The sequence below is a fragment of the Papio anubis genome, chromosome 2 (genome assembly GCF_008728515.1).
Source record: "Papio anubis isolate 15944 chromosome 2, Panubis1.0, whole genome shotgun sequence".
Classification (NCBI taxonomy): Eukaryota; Metazoa; Chordata; class Mammalia; order Primates; family Cercopithecidae; genus Papio; species Papio anubis.
This window is the reverse complement of record NC_044977.1, coordinates 150,179,880-150,198,643: the sequence shown is the minus strand read 5'-3', so window position 1 is coordinate 150,198,643 and position 18,764 is coordinate 150,179,880. Positions and strand designations below refer to the sequence as shown.

General features: G+C 40.9%; 1 protein-coding gene across 2 annotated transcripts; it reads left to right on the top strand.

Annotated features, from left to right (window-relative positions):
• The first annotated feature begins 8,035 nt into the window (after positions 1 to 8,035).
• RNF7 (ring finger protein 7) lies at positions 8,036 to 15,875 on the top strand. Of its 2 annotated transcripts, none has more exons than XM_003895015.5 (3): positions 8,036 to 8,343; positions 13,032 to 13,079; positions 14,647 to 15,875. In XM_003895015.5, exons 1-3 carry the CDS (start codon positions 8,169 to 8,171, stop codon positions 14,763 to 14,765), a joined length of 342 nt encoding a protein of 113 aa, XP_003895064.1. In that variant the 5' UTR covers positions 8,036 to 8,168; the 3' UTR covers positions 14,766 to 15,875. The 2 variants fall into 2 exon arrangements, with proteins under 2 accessions (XP_003895064.1, XP_009199856.1); XM_009201592.4 differs by having other exon boundaries at positions 8,041 to 8,336.
• The last annotated feature ends 2,889 nt before the right edge of the window (positions 15,876 to 18,764 follow it).

Sequence of the window (18,764 nt, the reverse complement as noted above, 5' to 3'; positions counted from 1 at the left end):
CAAACTCTGCCTCCTGCATTCAAGCGATTCTCCTGTCTCAGCCTCCTGAGTAGCTGGGATTATAGGTGTGCACCACCACGCCTAGCTGATTTTTTGTATTATTAGTAGAGACAGAGTTTCACCATGTTGGCCAGGCTGGTGTCGAACTCCTGACCTCAGGTGATCCACCTGCCTTGGCCTCCCAAAGTGCTGGGATTACAGGCGTGAGCCACCGCACCTGGCCAAATGAGGAAACTTCAAATCCCTCTGCCCCACCATGAAGATGCAACACAGCCCCGTGAGAGATGGAAGAGGTGTGGTTGATTGATGTACGGATGACAGTGGGTGAGTTGGGTTTTATATGCCACAACAATACGGTGCAGGATGAAGAGCATGGCCTGGGCAGTTAGATGAACCAGAAGTCTCTGTAGAGGAATTGCCACTTTCCAGGTACTGAGCCTGGGCAAGTCAGTTCACTTCATGCTCCTCAGTTTCCTCTTGTAACTGAGGAACTTACTATATGTAAGATATAGTTAAGAGGAGCAGGGCTGGGTGCAGTGGCTCATGCCTGTAATCCCAGCAATTTGGGAGGCTGAGACAAAAGGATCGCTTGAGGCCAGGACTTCAAGACCAACCTGGGCAACATAGTGAGACCCCCTATCTCTACAAAAAATTGAAAAATTAACCAGCTGTGGTGGCATGTGCCTGTAGGCCTCGCTATTTGAAAGGCTGAGGCAGGGGGATTGCTTAAGCCCAGGAGGACAGCGCTTCAGTGAGCTATGATTGCACCACTGTACTCCACCCTGGGTGAGAAAGTGAGACCCTATCTCAAAAAAAAAAAAAGGAAAAAAAAAACAGTAGTGCCTATCTCAATTGGTGAGCATTGAATGAGACCACACACGTCAGGCATTTTAGAACAATGCCTTGTTCATATTATATACTCAGAAATAAATATGAGTGGCTCTTATTATTGCTGCTATCATTGTGGATGTTATAGAATTGAGTGGTTCCAGTTATTTCACCTATGGCAGCCACACAAGAAACATAGGAAAGAAATGAAAAAAAGAAGACTTAAGACCTCTTCGCTTTGAAGTAAAAATAAAAAACAAAAAAACATTTAACAAGTGCTAGCAAGTTTGTGGAATCAAACTAACTGTGGGGTAAGAATGGCATAGTAAATTAGCTCCACTCTCCAGGGTCTTAGGATCTAGTTAAGAAGACAAGATCTTCGGCCAGGCGCGGTGGCCCACGCCTGTAATCCCAGCACTTTGGGAGGCTGAGGCAGGTGGATCACGTGAGGTCAGGAGTTTGACACCAGCCTGGCCAATGTGGAGAAACCTCATCTCTACTAATAATACAAAAATTGGCCAGGTGTGGTGGCACATGCCTGTAATACCAGCTACTAGAGAGGCTTAGGCAGGAGAATCGCTTGAACCCGGGAGGCGGAAGTTGCAGTGAACTGAGATTGCACCATTGCACTCCAGCCTGGGCAACAAGAGCAAAACTCCATCTCCCAAAAAAAAAAAACCAAGATTTTCTTGCATTAAAAGTCAACAATAAAGTATATGAGTTGGAAAAATATGCGTCATTAGGCAGGATAAGAAAGGCCATAGGACCATGGAGTAACAAGATCAATGTAACAAATTTATCAGAACTGATGTATCCAATATGTGAGAGCTCCTGAGAACTGTTCCTGCTTAAAAGAAATGCAAATAGGCTGGGCGGGCGCGGTGGCTCACGCCTGTAATCCCAGCACTTTGGGAGGCTGAGATGGGTGCATCACGAGGTCAGGAGATCGAGACCATCCTGGCCAAAATGGTGAAACCCCGTCTCTACTAAAAATACAAAAACTAGCTGGTCATGGTGGCGCATGCCTGTAATCTCAGCTACTCGGGAGGCTGAGGCAGGAGAATGGCTTGAACCAGGGAGTTGGAGGTTGCAGTGAGCCGAGATCGCGCCACCGCACTCCAGCGTGGCGAAAGAGCAAGACTCTATCAAAAAAAAAAAAAAAAGAAAGAAAAGAAAAGAAAAAGAAAAGAAAAGAAAATTTAAAAAGACCTTTTTTGAAATTTGCCACACATATCCACTGGGTGGGAGTGTAAAATCAGTATACCCCTTTAGCGGGTCTTTTGGCAGTGTTTATTAAAATGAAAAATACATAGCTTTCGACCCGGCCATTCTGCTTTTAGAAATTTGTTTACTGTCACATGTGTGCAAGGAAATACATATGAGGATGTTCACTGCAGCACTCTTTATTTTACATGGGAAATAACTAAATTTTTCTCAAAGAGTTTCGGGAGAATAAATCACAGTAAATGTATGTGGTAGAATACTATGCAATCATTGAAAGAATAATGTGGATACGTAAGTGCTTATATGGAAAGGCATTCAAGTAACACCATTTTTAAAAACAGGTATAGAATATGTGAAAAATTCATACAAAAATGAATTGACGTAGTATAATCCAGCAATTTCACATGTTTGTATGTATATAAAAGAACTGAATGTAGCGTCATTAAGAGATATTTGAACACCATGTTCAAAACAGCATCATTTACAATAAATCAAAGGTGGAAGTAGCCCAAATGTCAATGGAGAGATGACTGGATAAATTAAATGTGATATATACATAAAATGGGATATTGCTCGGCCTTAAAAACGAAGGAAATTCTGACACATGCTACAACATGGATAAACCTTTAAGGATATTATGCTAAGTGAATAAGTCAGTCACAAAAATACAAATACTGCATGCCTCCACTTAGATACTTACAGTAGTCAAAATCAGAGACGGAAAGTAGAATGGTGGTTGAGAGGATGTATGAGGAGGGAGTTATTGTTTAATAGGTACAGAGTTTCAGTTTTGCAAGATGAAAAAGTTTTGGAGATTGTTTGCACAACACTGTGAACATACTAAACACTGCTGAACTGTACACTTAAAAATTGTTAAGATAGTAAATATTTTGCATATTTTACCACAATTTAAAATTTTTTTAAAAATTGATGCATCGTGTGTCTGCTTGTACATATACAGGAATTTCTGGAGAGTCTATTAATAGTACTTGGGTTTTTATTGTATTCCTGTTTTACTGTTTTTATCATTTGTGAGCTGTCAATTTTTAAAAACTTAAAATTGTTCAATAAATTATGATGAGCTTGTTAAACATCAGTAACAGCACTCTTCGCTTGCTGTGTGACCTGGTGCCAAAAGTGCAGAAGAAGCGCAGTAAATCCTGTGATTTCCTGGGAGGACATGAATATGTGGTGGTAAAGAGTGGCCAGCGAGAACACAAAGATGAGTACATTTTTTCTAAGCACAGAGGGCAATCCAGCTGAAGAAGGCAGGGGAAGTTCTGTCCGATTTTGAGGAAAAGCCAGTCCATGGTACGTTTGGATGTCTGTGCAGACCAATCTCACGAGGATCCTGCAGACGGGTGCCGGGGATGGCCTTGACAGGTAGGTCGGGGCCATATTGTGGCAGGGCTTAAATGAACAATCAGGACATTTAGATTTCGTTCTGATGATAATGTGGAGCTTTGGAACATTTTGAGCAGGAGAATGTCAGAGGAAGGAAAATTAACCAGGCATGTTAGATTGAGTGGGATTTAGACTGGGGAGGAAAGGCAGGGAAGAAGTCAGGACACCGTAATCCAGAAACAGGGTGATGAGGTTAAGATTCCACAATGGGAATGGAAAGTTTGGTTGATTCTAGAAACTTCTAAAGAAAGAATGAACAGATAATTACGTATGAAGGGTGAGGAAGGGGAAAGACTGTGGTTTCAGACCAGGACAGTTATACCTAGGAGAGAATTACATCTCAGGCAAAGAAAGCAAACTGTTGAAAGAAAGCTAAATTTTGCAAGAAAGGAAATGAACTCCCTTTCACCTGTCGAGTATGAAGCAACAATGAGTCATTCAAGCAGATGTCACCAATATCTAATAGAAAAACTCAGCAGATTTCAAAAAAGAGGTAAAAGCATACACACAGTGCTATACTCATCCACACCTGCAGCTTCAGAAGATTCAATGTAGAGCAATTTTAGACAAATGGATTAAAATCGATCCCCAAAACTCTACTTTCTCAGCAAAGTCACCAGGTTTCTAAAGAAGGCATCATGAAATTTAGGCATGGGTTTCTCTCTTTCATTTTTCATCTATTCTGAAATATTCTACGTCACTTCTTTTTTCACATCTGAAATTGATTTACGTCACACAGTTGATGATTGATGTCTTACAATGAATGAAATATAATGTTGGGAGGATTTAAGGAATTCTCCAACAAAGGCTGATTGCTTTGGTCAAATGTACGCTTTCAGTATGGGGTGTGTGTGCACGTGTGTGTGTGTGTTGGGGGAGTGGGGCAGCAGGATTAATAATTTATGGCCACAGCACTGTCATCTAAGACCAAGAGAGGCAAATGAACTGGAGGGTTCCATCTGACCAAAAAAGACCAGCAAATGCTCAGGGACCTATGGACATGAACACAATTATTTCCAAGAAAAAAGATGAGCCATAACTCTTGTCTGACAAGTGTGATGGAGAGCAGACTTGCTTAGAAGGACATTGCCAGGAGGAGGTAGCATATACATTTCAGGCTAGCTTTGATCTCTAGCCTCTAGGAACAATTTTCTTGCTTTGTCATTATAGTTCCAAACATTGGTCCCTTTGGGGAAACTACTCCAGCTCAACAAGCAAATGTCATCAGGTTTGTTTTTGTTTTTATTTCTTTCCCTAGTGCAGGAAAGAAGTCCAGAATATGCCTCTATAGCATAAGGATTATTTTGAGCGAAAGGCATTTGAGAATCGACAGATGCAGGAAGAGTTGTTTTATTTTATTTTAATTTTTTCCCTGAACTTACCTGTCTAAAAGCAATGCCTCTCAAAAGAATTCAACTGTCTTAAATTCCTTCCCAGGAATTTTAAAACCAGGGAAGGTTGACCCTATCATTAGAAACAAGAAGTTGGTACTGGGATAATAAATCAGCTAATAGACTTTGTCACAAAACTATCGTATCTCCTATCTATTCTCCCAAAGGCCTGTTTATCTTTTCTGAAAGTTATTTTCCAGAAGTGCCCTTTCTCCTTCTCCCTTTCCTTTATTTAGACAGTGTATAAGCCCCAAATTCTAATTGCCCCTTGAGTCATAACTTTCTGTGAACTCTGACTACTTCGGTGAATAAAAATTTATCTTTTCTCCTGCTAATCTATGTTTTGTTGGTTTAATTTGCAATCCCCCCAAATACTGAACCTAAGAGGGTAGAGGGAAAGTTTTACTTCCCTGACAACAGGAAAACTTATTTTGTTAAAGATGAATGGCACAGAAGGGGGAAATGATGGTTGGAGTGAGGACCAAAGAAATAACAAAAATGTCCACTTGTACTGAGACAAACTTTTCCTAAATATTTGTCAGTTAGTCCTTAAATATTTTGCTTAAGAGAAGTCCTCAAAATTAAAGAAACTACGTCTTCAATGTACTGAGCAGAAGGAATGGAGACTGTGCAGCTGAGGAAGCGGGGCCTGAAAAATAAGTGTGGGTTGTGTCCCCACACACCAAGGACTGGTGAGAGGAACAACGCACAGTGGTGGAGTGGGAACTGAGCAGGCCATGAGGAGGACAGATATTTGTTTTGCTGCATTCAAGGCCGCCTATAGTTCCTGCCCTTTGGGTGCTCATGATGGCAGACAAGCTCTCATGAAGGTGAACCAAAGGAGGGAAATCACAGGAGACCCGTTGGCCCCGCCACGCCTGAACAGCTGCTGCAGCAGCCTGAACTTTCCACCTCACTCCTGCTTTCCCTTCTCCCCATGCATGCTTGCTTGTTGCACTGAACTCCGGTGCATCACTCATTCCTGTTATCTTTGTCAGGAGAAAAAGTTCTCCTGACATGCAGTGTGTGAAAACCGTACTCATCTCCCCAATCCGCCTTCCACTTCCCGCCCCTATGCTCCCGCCTGGCTTCTTTTTTTTTTTGAGACGGAGTCTCGCTGTGTCGCCCAGGCTGGAGTGCAGTGGCCGGATCTCAGCTCACTGCAAGCTCCGCCTCCCGGGTTTTTACGCCATTCTCCTGCCTCAGCCTCCCGAGTAGCCGGGACTACAGGCGCCTGCCACCTCGCCCAGCTAGTTTTTCGTATTTTTTAGTAGAGACGGGGGTTTCACCGTGTTAGCCAGGATGGTCTCGATCTCCTGACCTCGTGATCCGCCCGTCTCGGCCTCCCAAAGTGCTGGGATTACAGGCTTGAGCCACCGCGCCCGGCCCGGCCTGGCTTCTATTCTCAAATTTTAGCGCAGCTGACACCTCTCTCCAGATTTCATGGCTCAGCAAGGGCACATACCATTCCTCCAGCAAAGCCATCCTTCTCCCTTTTCACTGTTTCATCCTTTTGTCTTTCAAACTTCTCACCAACTGGGTGCGTTTTATCCTTCTCTTTGTTAGATACCTAGCATTTACAGCCATCTCTAGGCAGATGTGTGGTCGTTCAGTAAGAAGGGAACACATGTTTTGTGTGCTCACTCCAATGGGTGTCTGGCTTATAAAGTTGGTGTGGTCCAATTCCTGTCTGCTACCACCATTGTGCTCTGCTCTGCCCAACAGCTCAGAGAGGTTTGCTCTCTCCACTGGCCCTGAAGGCCCTGAAGGCCTCCCATGTTCCCCCAGTTCAAACTTCACCTCTCCCATGAGGCTTTCCCTCACTGCATCCTGTACCCTCACAGCCCTTAACACACCACTCAACAAATACACATTTCCATCTAACCGAATGTGACCCTGCGTCCATATTTATGTTTCTATAGATTAATGCATTCTTGTTTCCCCTGCCAGGCTCCATTGGCCTGGTTACCTTTTGCCCAGGTATCAGGAGATGAGGGGATGGCGAGAGGCTCAGAACCCAAACTTGACAGAGTAGTTGTCCACCACTAGGTGACAGTGGGATCAGGCATCTCCTTAGGCTGTCTGTGCTTCTGCTTTCTTTTCAATGGAGATGCCTGCTTTCTTGGAAACACATGTGATGGTGGGCTAGCAGTAGAAGCACTACTGTAATAACAACGTGATCTTTGTCATTTCACTTCTTCGGACCTCATTAGTCCTACATATAAAAAGAGGAAGTTAAACTAGCTCAAATGTACTGAGCAGAAGGAATGGAGACTGTGCAGATGAGGAAGCAGGGCCTGAAAAATACGTGTGGGTTGTGTCGCCACACACCGGGACTCCTGGGATCCTGACCTCTTTTAGGGGTCAAAAGAGGGCAAACTAGTTGCCTAACAATATTTAGAGCTATTTCTCTCTTTTCACTCTCATTCTACGAGTGTACACGGGAGTTTCTAGAAATTACATGGTATGTGAAGTTATCTCTCTAATGATAACCTCTAATGAGGTTATTACTGTGATTTTTAATGAATACATTTAAAAATGTTTTAATTTCTTAAAAAGAAACATTAATCTCTATGTACGTGTGTATACATATACAGGAAATGTATGAATATTCATTATACATGAATGTACATATATTCATTGTATATATGTATATATATTCATACATATGTGTGTGTGTATATATATATTTATACATTTCCTACATAAATAACAGCTCTTTAAGGGACTAATAATTTTTAAGTGAAAAGGAGTCCTGAGACCAAAAAGTCTGAGAATCACTGAACCAGATTTCTAGATCTTTAAGATCATTAATTCACTCAAGAAATAATTGTGCCTCTTGTGGCCAGGCATTTTGTAGATACCGAGGACAATGTGGTGATAAGAACATGTTCCCTGCTCTGATAGAGTTTTACACTTGGGAGGGAAGAGACAAACAAATAAATTAACAAGATTATTTCTGAGAGCAGTAGTTTTAATGAAGCCATAAAGCAGGACACACATTCCAGCACAATCTGTGCGCCTGCTCAGACGTAACACCCCGCAGCGCGGCAGGCGGATTCGGCAGCGTAGCCCCGAGAAGCCCCAAGCCCGCTCGGTCGCCCCAGGAGGGCGGGGGCGGGGCCTGCCTGCCCCCCCGCCGCTGGCGTCCGGTGACGTCACTGGGCCGCGCCAGCCAATCGTGGGTGGCCGGGGTCTAGGCACCACGGTGGCCTGCGGCCTGCGGGCGGCGCTGTGGCCCGTCGGGCGGCCCGGCAGAGCCGCCCTAGCCTCCCGCCTACCCCAAGCCAACGTCTTCGCCGTCGGCTCCGCGGCGCCGCCATGGCCGACGTGGAAGACGGAGAGGAAACCTGCGCCCTGGCGTCTCACTCCGGGAGCTCAGGCTCCAAGTCGGGAGGCGACAAGATGTTCTCCCTCAAGAAGTGGAACGCGGTGGCCATGTGGAGCTGGGACGTTGAGTGCGATACGTGCGCCATCTGCAGGGTCCAGGTGATGGGTAAGCGCTGCACGCAAGGCCGGGGCCGCGCTGCGGCCTCCGGGAGCCGACTTCGGGATTGGGACGGGACGGGCGCCCGCCAGAAGCCTTGGAAAGTCCCCTGCCTTGGGGAGTGGGTGGAGGTCGCCCTGCCCGGGCGCCGGAGGAACGCGGAGCCACGATCCTGTTGCGGCTCCTGAGGGCTGAGGGGTTGTGCAACAGGCGCCCGGCGCCGGGTGGTTGGTGTTCTAGGGAGAGAAATGGGCAATAAACGGAGGTAAACAAGGTAATTTCAGGTAGTGATGGGTGTGACCAGGAAAATAAAACCGGGTGATTGTTGGGAACTAGCAGGAAACACTTCGGTTTGTGTGGCCAGCCCCTGTTCTAAAAGCTCATCGCAAGGTGGACAGAGTAAAGGCCGTGATTCAGCAGTGAACTTTAATAGTCTTGGTCACCATCAAAGTGATGCTCCTGAGTCATCTTCCACAAAACGACACCCTTAGTTCTCCTCGAGGTACACAGGAAAGTGTTCACAGCCATTGCATTTCCGGATTAGCTTACCGCCGCTCTTCGAATGGCTTTTAAATCTGGATTGATCTAAGACGGATCCGATAGCACTAGCGTGGCTTGAAGGGGACAGTGTGGTTCAAGAATATCTAAGTTTCATGGAAGCCGAAGAATTGTAAGCCCTTTTTTCAGAAATGTAGAACTTCACCTCCATTACACCCCCCTCTCCATATCGGATGTCATTTCCTGGAGAAGATACTGCCCTGCTCTGAGTCATGCCTTTGTGGAGAACCCTCTTACAAATATGTCCTCTTTCTGTGATATTTTGAGTTAAAATATTAGACCAAGCAAAATGTTTCAGAACAGCTTAATCTTGTTATATTTTATATGGTTCTAAGATCTCAGACCACTTTGAAAAGCAAGTGCTATTTAAATGCAAGTTGTATTTTCAGATAGGGCATTTAAAATTACTGTGAGAGCATCTTCAGTGGAGTTCTTTATTGAGGGTAGTTAAAGAAAACAGACATTTCTGTAGTTTGAAAACTGACTTGTCTTGAAAAATGAGAGAATTGGAGAACATAAAGAGAATTGCTGTCCTTGAGGGGGGATGAGACTTTAAACCTACCAGAATCAAGAGATTTCTCAATTTATGCTCTTTTGTCTTTTATTCTAAGGGCTTGTTTCAAAGAGGATTTACAACAATTGGATTCAGATATTTTTACCTTTTACTTTTGAAAGACCTTGTTATTAGACATGACCCACTTATTTTATATGGATCACTTGAGCCCAAGAGTTTGAGACCTGCCTAGGCAACATCGCAAGACCCTATCTCTACAATTAAAAATTAAAATTAAAAAAAGTGACCAGGCATGGTGGCCTCCAGCTACTCAGGAGGCTGAGGTGGGAGGATCCCTTGAGCCCAGGAGGTCGAGGCTACAGTGAGCCTTTTTCCTGCCACTGCCACGATACTCTAGCTTGGGTGACAGAATGAGACCCTGTCTCAAAAACAAACAAACAAAACATATTAGGCTTTAAAAGTATCTAGTTTATTTGCCAGCAGTACAGCTGCCCCTACCCTCACTTAGGAATCATAGTTTCCAGTTTGGGAAGCATTTTTTAACTGATCCAAGAGACTTTTTTTTTTTTTTTGCAATACAAGTTTTGCTAAACATTTTATCTCCTAAATAAATTTCCTTTAGTTTAAAGGAAACTAAACTTTCACTTAGTTCCTTTTCAGTTTAAAAATAATGTTTCCAAAGGGTATTTTCAAAAGATTTCTCTCCCAAAAAGCTATTTCCTCCCCGAAGGAAAAACATTTAAGCAGTAAGTGGAAATGTATAACCTGAAATAATGATTGAAACTTTGCAACAAATAAACTTTACTGAGATATTTTAATGTAGGTCAAAGTATAGGCTATAAATGACACATTTCATCATAAACTTTCTAATTATAGCAAGTATTCTGCTACTACAGGATCAGTCTTGCATATTTGCAAACAGCTGTACTTTGGGTTCAGGAAAGTATTCTAGGCTAGACCTTTGTATTTTGTTTATGAGGTGTTAAAACCCACTTAGAGGTCAGGTGACAGCAGAAGGAAATTTTTTTTCCCAGACTTCCTAGTCCTTACCCTAGCACCCTTCTAAAAGGTGTTATTGTACTCCTTAGAAATGTGCTGTTTTAGATTCTAGGAAGATCATTAAAGCAAATTTTTATCTTTTATCTGAAACTTTAGGAATTTGTGTAGATTTGGGTCAGTTTTGATAATCTACATTAGAGCTATAAGCGTAATTTAGAGATTCCTAGATTCAGCAACAAGAACCCACTTTGTTCCCTTTCCTTAGTATTTGGAATTTATCTCACACTTGTGATTTATTATACTTTCTGCTCCCAAGATTTGCCTGTCAGCCCATTCTGATATGGATAACACTCTCATCTTCGTTTCCACTATCCTCCCTTCATTCAGAAAAGAGTGATGATTGCATAGTGAGCAAGTGCTGATGAAAAGCATTGAATAGGTTTGCTAGTACAGCCAGTTATAATAGCCAGGGTAACCCTTCATGACTGTATCACCTTAGATATTTCACATAACTTTTGGGAGCCTTATTTTCCTAATTTGTAAAGAGGCAGTTGGGATCACCAACCTTAATGTTAAAATTCTGTGATTGCACAGAACTAGAGCCAGATACAGGTAGCACGTCTTCACTGTTGTATCACAACCCTCATGATATTTAGTTGTCTGTCTACGTCCCCATTTGCTGGTGAGCCCCTTGAGACCCAGCCTTGGTCATTTTAGTGTCTCCAGTGCATAACTCCTTGCACAGAGGAGTAATTGTGGGATTGAAGAAAACCTCAGGAGGCAGTGGTTGTTTTTAATCCACACTGAAGAGACTAGGGCGGTGGTGTGTTTTTAAGGGTAAGAGCATGTGGAGAGGAGCAAACAAATGCCTGAGCAAAACCCAGTGTAAGAAGAGAAGCAGGCTTCAACTCCACCGTGTTTCTATTTTTACAGAATTATTTTTCTCCTATTTATGTTAAAAACTATTTTCTGTTGGTTTGAACTTCCTTTTACCCAACACTGACTCCTCTTCCAGCTAGTGAATGAGTCCATTTTTGGTCCCTAAAATATTCTATATTACTTTTTTCATTAAGCTGATAGTATTCCAGATTGAATTTTGAAAACTTCTAGTACAGCCTTTAGGATCTCATTTTTAGTGTTTACACCTACTCCACTATATTAGAAGTTACTGTAAGCTCACTGGGCATACTCATGGACAGTTCATTTTCAAGACACCCTTTTAAATAACCCATACATATAATGTTAGTATTTGTTTATATGTACATCAAGAAATTCTAGAAGGATACCCAAGAAACCACTAATAAAGTAATTTATTAAAGTACTTTACCATTGCTGGGTAAATGCTTTGGGCTCAGACTTACCTGTAAAGGAAGTATTTTTTTTTTAAACTTTTATTTTAGATTCAGGGGTATAAGTGCAGGTTTGTTACATAGGTAAACTTGTGTCACAGGGGTTTGTTGTACAGATTATTTCATCACCCAGGTATTAAGCCTAGTACCCATTAGTTATTTTTCCTGATCCTCTCCACCCTCCACCCTCCGAAAGGCCCCAGTGTGTGTTGTTCCCTGCTGTGTGTCCATGTGTTCTCATCATTTAGCTCCCAAGCATTTTCTTACAAAGAAAAAAACCTTAGTGCTTAGGGATATCTAGTATTTACTTATTTTATCTATAAAATTCTCACCAGTATATATCATTCCCACTTAATGTATAAATACCTCACGGTATTGTCCCTTTTTTACAGATGAGGGAATTGGAGTTCGTAATTGGTCCAAGGCCATGAACCTAATAAATGCCAGTGAAATGGGATTTGACTGTAGATCTGGCTCCGCAGCCCTTGCTTTCCCCTCTGTGTCTCACTGGCTTCTCACCAGCCTTGTCTGGATGACCATCAGTAGCAACCTATTAGAAGCATACAAAGCAGTTCATTTTAGAGGAAGTCTCAAGTGTCTTAGGGTAGAAAGTAAAAAGTTGCTTTTTATGAGTTGCTGAAGGAAAACTTATGTATCAGTAAGTATGGATGACTTTAAAAAACTTGTTTATGAAAGAATCAAATTTTTTCAATTTAATTTTTATATAAGTTATATATTCACATAGTTCAGAAATTGAGGAAGGTATGTATATTACCTGGAAGAGGAGTGAAAACTCTCCTTCCCATTCCACACCCTCTCAGTAAACTTTATTATTGGTTCCTTGGGTATCCTAGTGTTTTTTGATTTATGTATAAACAAATGCTAACATATATATATGGTTTATTTAAAGGGTGTCTTGAAAATAAACTGCCCGTGAGCATGCCCAGTAAGCATATAGTAACTTCGAATATAGTGGAGTGTGGCATATTTTTCTCTAGTAATTTTCTCTATTGGCACTGTCAGGACATCTTTTCATCAGAGCTTATAAAAACAGAGGATTTGTTATTAACTGTTGTGAAATTGCTCCTGGTTATAAGTAAATTAGTAGAATGCCTTGTACTTTGTTCTTCTTTAAATAGTTATATTCAGATGAGAAATTAATAGTATGAGTCTTTACTGCCATCTCTAACCCTTAGAGCTTTTGACTTTGAAGTGTCTGGTTTTTAAAAATTGCATTCTGAGCATCAGAATGAGAATTGCTGTTTGTTTACTTTTAGATGCCTGTCTTAGATGTCAAGCTGAAAACAAACAAGAGGACTGTGTTGGTATGTTGTAATTTCGCTCTCTTGCTTTTTCAACTGAAGGTTTTCTCTCAGTAGGGATGTTTGAATTTGAAATTAAGATTGACTTTATCAATACACAAAAATAAACTGTAAAGCAGTGATCCATTATTAATATAAAATATGTTGGTTCTCAGAAGAGTTTAATGGAGTGAACCTGCAAATCCTTTTATTGCCATAATTAAGAATTGGTTATATATTCCAGACATGGTCATAATAAACATTTTGGTAATCAAAAATTAAATATTTTCTATTTAGAAAATTAGAAAATCAGAATGTCAAAACATTATTTGAATTTTGGCTATGTTATAGGTCACTTTTGGTTCTAATAAGGCATTTCACTTTTCAATACTTGTATAATACGGTATTTAACTTTAAAACCAGAGTAGAAAAATTCTAAGTCTCAAGTATGTTTTTGGAATGTGGTTTGTGTATCAAATTTTCTTTAGAGTCTTAGACTATAAAAGTTGTCGTAGGCTAAATATTTTAGGCAGTTCAAAGATTTTTATGCCCTAGTTCTTGAGGTGATCAAGTCTGGATTGCTATATAAACATGTTTACAGATTTTCTTAGAATAAAAGATCGGCTTTGTATTTTGTGTTTGCATGGTGTACATAGAACACAAATACATGATGTACATAGAACTTAATATTGATTCTTGCAGTTTTGATCCAGTTCTTCCTCCTGAAACACTTAGAATGTTTCACCCTTGCTTCCTACCCCCTGTAGCTAATTTTCATAAGAATTTTTTTTCTTTTTTTCTGCCTTATTTCTTTCATTTAATCTTTTTCTCTTGTCATATAGCTCAGTTGATCAAGCAAGGGACAGATGAATACCAAATTTGAGATTGCATTCTAGATTATGGATGATTTCCCTTGTTTTAAAGTTTTTCTTCCATGCTGCTTGTTTAAAAAGTATTAATTTGGGAATTGTGAGGGGCAGGCCACTTTCTTGGATCACAGAGAGACCTCTCTCTCCAGCCAGCCCCTTTGAAAATTTCATCGTCTCATGAGGAATTGCACTGCTTGTGGATGACCTAACAATTCATTACTTCTAGAAAACAGCTCAGCTCAGTAGATGCACAACTGAATATTTAGAAGCATGTTATTTATAATAGCCTACTGCATGCTAAAAACATTTACAACTCATTCTGTCTTGGTAAATAAAAATTGGAAGGACATTTTTCCATAAAATAAAGCCCAGAAGGTCTCTAAGGTCAGTGCATAACTGAGAAGGTCAGATCTAAGGAAGGTTCAAGTCCTTTCATCTCCTAAGTTCAAGAAGATAGCATGTGGAGCTGTGTAGGAACTAGGGGTCATCACATCACCCATAGATTCTAGAACGGGGATGGAAAGGCTCTCAAACAGTGACTTATGTCTCTGTGTAACTTACACATTTAAGTTTCTGTTTCTTTATAGATAGAAAAACATTATTTTGGCCAATTAACTGTCTTTTTTCAAGATTATTATTTGTAATATAAAATAAGCTGTAATTTTGAGTTCAGTATTTAAATTGAAATATGTAATGTCAACTCTTCTTTTTCTTTCTTTCAGTGGTCTGGGGAGAATGTAATCATTCCTTCCACAACTGCTGCATGTCCCTGTGGGTGAAACAGAACAATCGCTGCCCTCTCTGCCAGCAGGACTGGGTGGTCCAAAGAATCGGCAAATGAGAGTGGTTAGACGGCTTCCTAGTGCGGTTGTTCAGAGCCCTGGTGGATCTTGTAATCCAGTGCCCTACAAAGGCTAGAACACTCCAGGGGATGAATTCTTCAAACAGGAGCCGATGGATCTATGGTCCTTTGGGACTCATCAAAGCCTTGGTTTAGCATTTTGTCAGTTTTATTTTCAGATATTCTCTGCGATTAAGAAGATAATTTATTAAAGATGGTCCTTTCTACCTCTGTGGTGTGTGTCGCGCACACAGCTTAGAAGTGCTACAAAAAAGGAAAGAACTCCAAATTGAATCACCTTTATAATTTACCCATTTCTCTACAACAGGCAGTGGAAGCAGTTTCAGAGAACTTTTTGCATGCTTATGGTTGATCAGTTAAAAAAGAATGTTATAGTAACAAATAAAGTGCAGTTTAAAACCCAACTCTTATTCTTAATTTGTTCCTAATATGTATTTTTGGCAGGGAAAGGGAGCGGTCCATGAAATCTTTATGTGATGTGAGGATTTTAAGTTTGGGCCAGTGAATGGGGTAAATAAAATTTAACTTTTAGGCATATGAAATTTTGATTGCCGTTAAAGTTACTATTATCTGTCATTCAGCAAGGAAACGTAGATCTGTACTCACCTCACTGTTCAATCATTGAGTGGTAAAGGACAGAAGTATTTTCTAGTTCTGGTCAGATGATGTAATTTTTTTTTTTTTTTTTGAGGTGGAGTCTTGCTCTGCCACCCAGGCTGGAGTACAGTGGCATGATGTCAGCTCACTGCAACCTCCGCCTCCCAGGTTCAAGCGATTCTCCTGCCTCAGTAGCTGGGATTATAGGCATGTGCCACTACACCTGGCTAATTTTTGTGTTTTTAGTAGAGACAGGTTTCCCCATGTTGACCAGGCTGGTCTCGAACTCCTGAGCTCAGGTGATCCGCCCACCTTGGCTCCCAAAGTGCTGGGATTACAGGTGTGGGTCACTGCGCCCAGCCCAGATGATATAATTTAACTGTGTTTTAGGTAACATGTTAATAAGGGAAAATGTTTACCAGTGTAGCATTGGGTCAAAAAGTTTATTTTATCACACAGTGTTTTAATAAATGGTTTATTCTGCTTACCTTATTTGAATTGTCATTATAATTTTATGTGCAACCTTAAACTTAATAAACTAATTTGTCAAGTAAATACTTTCATTTAATTTGAAAAATTTCATATTCATTTGCTCTTTCATTTGGCAATAATAAAATTTAAGGTTTATTACCTGGAAACAGTACAAGAAAATACTAAACTTTATCAAACTGTTTCACACTAAGGGGAGGTTATTTGTAACAAATAACGGACCACAAGTTCATTTTGGATTCTTCTGTGGTAGAGTCTACTGATATGAATTTAAGAAAAAACCTTAGAATCTTAACTTTTCACATCTGCAGATTGAGTTTGCCATTCTGAATTTTTAAATCTAAGGGATGTGGATACATAGAATGTTTAAAAACGTAACAATTAGAATAAAAAATTAAAATTATGCTTTTGTATAGGTTACTTTTTATGAATCACATTTTTCTGGAAATTTTTGCTTTATATTTTTTCACAGTTGTCTCTCTAGCTACTGAAAAAATTATACAAATATCTTCGGCCATTTGAATTTATCATTGTGCAGTAAACTGTTTTAGTAACTTTCTGTTTGACCTTTTTAGAAGGTTGCATCCTTAAAATGTGAACCAGATACACAGCTTTGCATTGAAGAGGAAAGCAGTAGAATGTCAGGTTACTTTAGGCAGTGTGACGGTATGTAAATGAAATGTGGAGGATGGCGCTAACAATTTGATTTTCCACACAGCAAAACCACAGTCCTGCCACCTAACAAAGCCCTGTTTATGCTACACACCAGCATCTGAGGGAAGAGGAGGCGCTGTGACAAAGCAGCGTTGATGCTGCCCAGCCTGCCATGATCATAGGTCATCTGCACAGCCATCCGAAAGTTTAATACATACTCATCAGAAGGAATGCTGGGACAATTTTGGGTTCCAACACAAAAGTTAAGCATCGAACAGGTTTTTCTTTCCATTTGATTAAATGATGCTGATTTTATTTTACTCTTGCATTAGAAACAAACATTAGTTATCTGTCGCTATTTAATTTTCCGTCTATGCAAATTGTGTTATTACAGCTGACCGCTATCAGTAAATCTTAACTCTGTCAGTCCCATTGCTTCCTTTTTTATAAAAGTACTGTATCCCCCTTTACTGTCATGCAGTGAAATTCATAAATATATTTCCTACACATGTAATTTAAATGTATATAATTGTTATATGACAGAACTAAAAAGAACTTATAATTCAGTTGTATTTCAGTATAGAAATGCTTGGACATGGCCGGACACGATGGCTCACGCTGTAATCCAGGCACTTTGGGAGGCCAGGGCGGGCGGATCAACTGAGGTCAGGCGTTCGAGACCAGCCTAGCCAACATGGTGAAACCCTGTCTCTAATAAAATTTGGCCGGGCGTGGTGGCAAGTGCCTGTAATCCCAGCTACTCGGGAGGCTGAAGCAGTAGAATCTCTTGAACCCAGGAGGCAGAGATTGCAGTGAGCCAAGATCGTACCACTGCAGTCCAGCCTGGGCAGCGAGCGAAACTCTGTCTCAAAAAAAAAAAAAAAAAAGAAATACGAAAGTAACTGTAAGAAAAAGCACTTTGCTGCTTTTTAAGTTATTGCCATGGAGCCAGGCACGGTGGTGCATACCTGTAGTCTCAGCTACTTGGAAGGATGAGGCAGGAGGATTCCTTGAGCCTGGAAGTTTGAGACTGCAGTATACCATGATCATACCTGTAAATAGCCACCACACTCCAACCTGGGCAACATGGCAAGACCCTGTCTCCAAATAAATAAATAAATATTAAGTTATTGCCACAGGGTAGTTTGGAGTAACGAATGTTTTGTGTTCTGCAATGAAAAGGAGAAAATTTAAGTGTTTAGTAAGCCCTTGTTTGTATTTATTTTTTTGAGATGGAGTTACACTCTTGTTGCCCAGGCTGAAATGCAATGGCGCAATCTTGGCTCAACGCAGCCGCCACCTCGTGGGTTCAACTGATTCTTCTGCCTCAGCCTCCCCAGTAGCTGTGATTTATACAGGCATGCGCCACCATGCCCAGCTAATTTTTTGTATTTAGTAGAGACAGGGTTTCACCATATTGGTCAGGGTGGTCTAGAACTCCTAACCTCAGGTAATCCACCCGCCTCAGCCTCCCAAAGTGCTAGAATTACAGGCATGAGCCATCACGCTGGGCCCAGCCCTTGTTTTTTTAAAAAAAATTTAAAGAATAAAATATTACTGATTTGGCTATAAGGAAAATTAAAGTACAAATATATTTTAAATTTTAATCTATTTTGTATTGAACGTTTGAATAGTATAACAAAATACTGAAAAATGTTTGCATGTAAGTTCCTATTTTCCATCTTTAAGTCATTCCATTGGCCGGGCGCGGTGGCTCAAGCCTGTAATCCCAGCACTTTGGGAGGCCGAGACGGGCGGATCACGAGGTCAGGAGATCGAGACCATCCTGGCTAACACAGTGAAACCCCGTCTCTACTAAAAAATACAAAAAATTAGCCGGGCGTGGTGGCGGCGCCTGTAGTCCCAGCTACTCGGGAGGCTGAGGCAGGAGAATGGCGTAAACCCGGGAGGCGGAGCTTGCAGTGAGCCGAGATAGCGCCACTGCACTCCAGCCTGGGCGACAGAGCGAGACTCCGCCTCAAAAAAAAAAAAAAAAAAAGTCATTCAATTTCTGCCATCATTAGGTTTTGTTCAGCAAAATATGTCTTACAGGGAAAGTATTTTCTTTGCATTTTAATACTCTCACTTAGTGGCAGTACAGCTAGGATAACTGGATTTGAATCCTAGCTCCACCATTTATTTGTATGATTTTAAGCAAGTTACTTCACCTCTCCATACCTCAATTTCTTCATATGCAAAGTAGGTAATAATAATAATAACATTATAACAATACTTGGC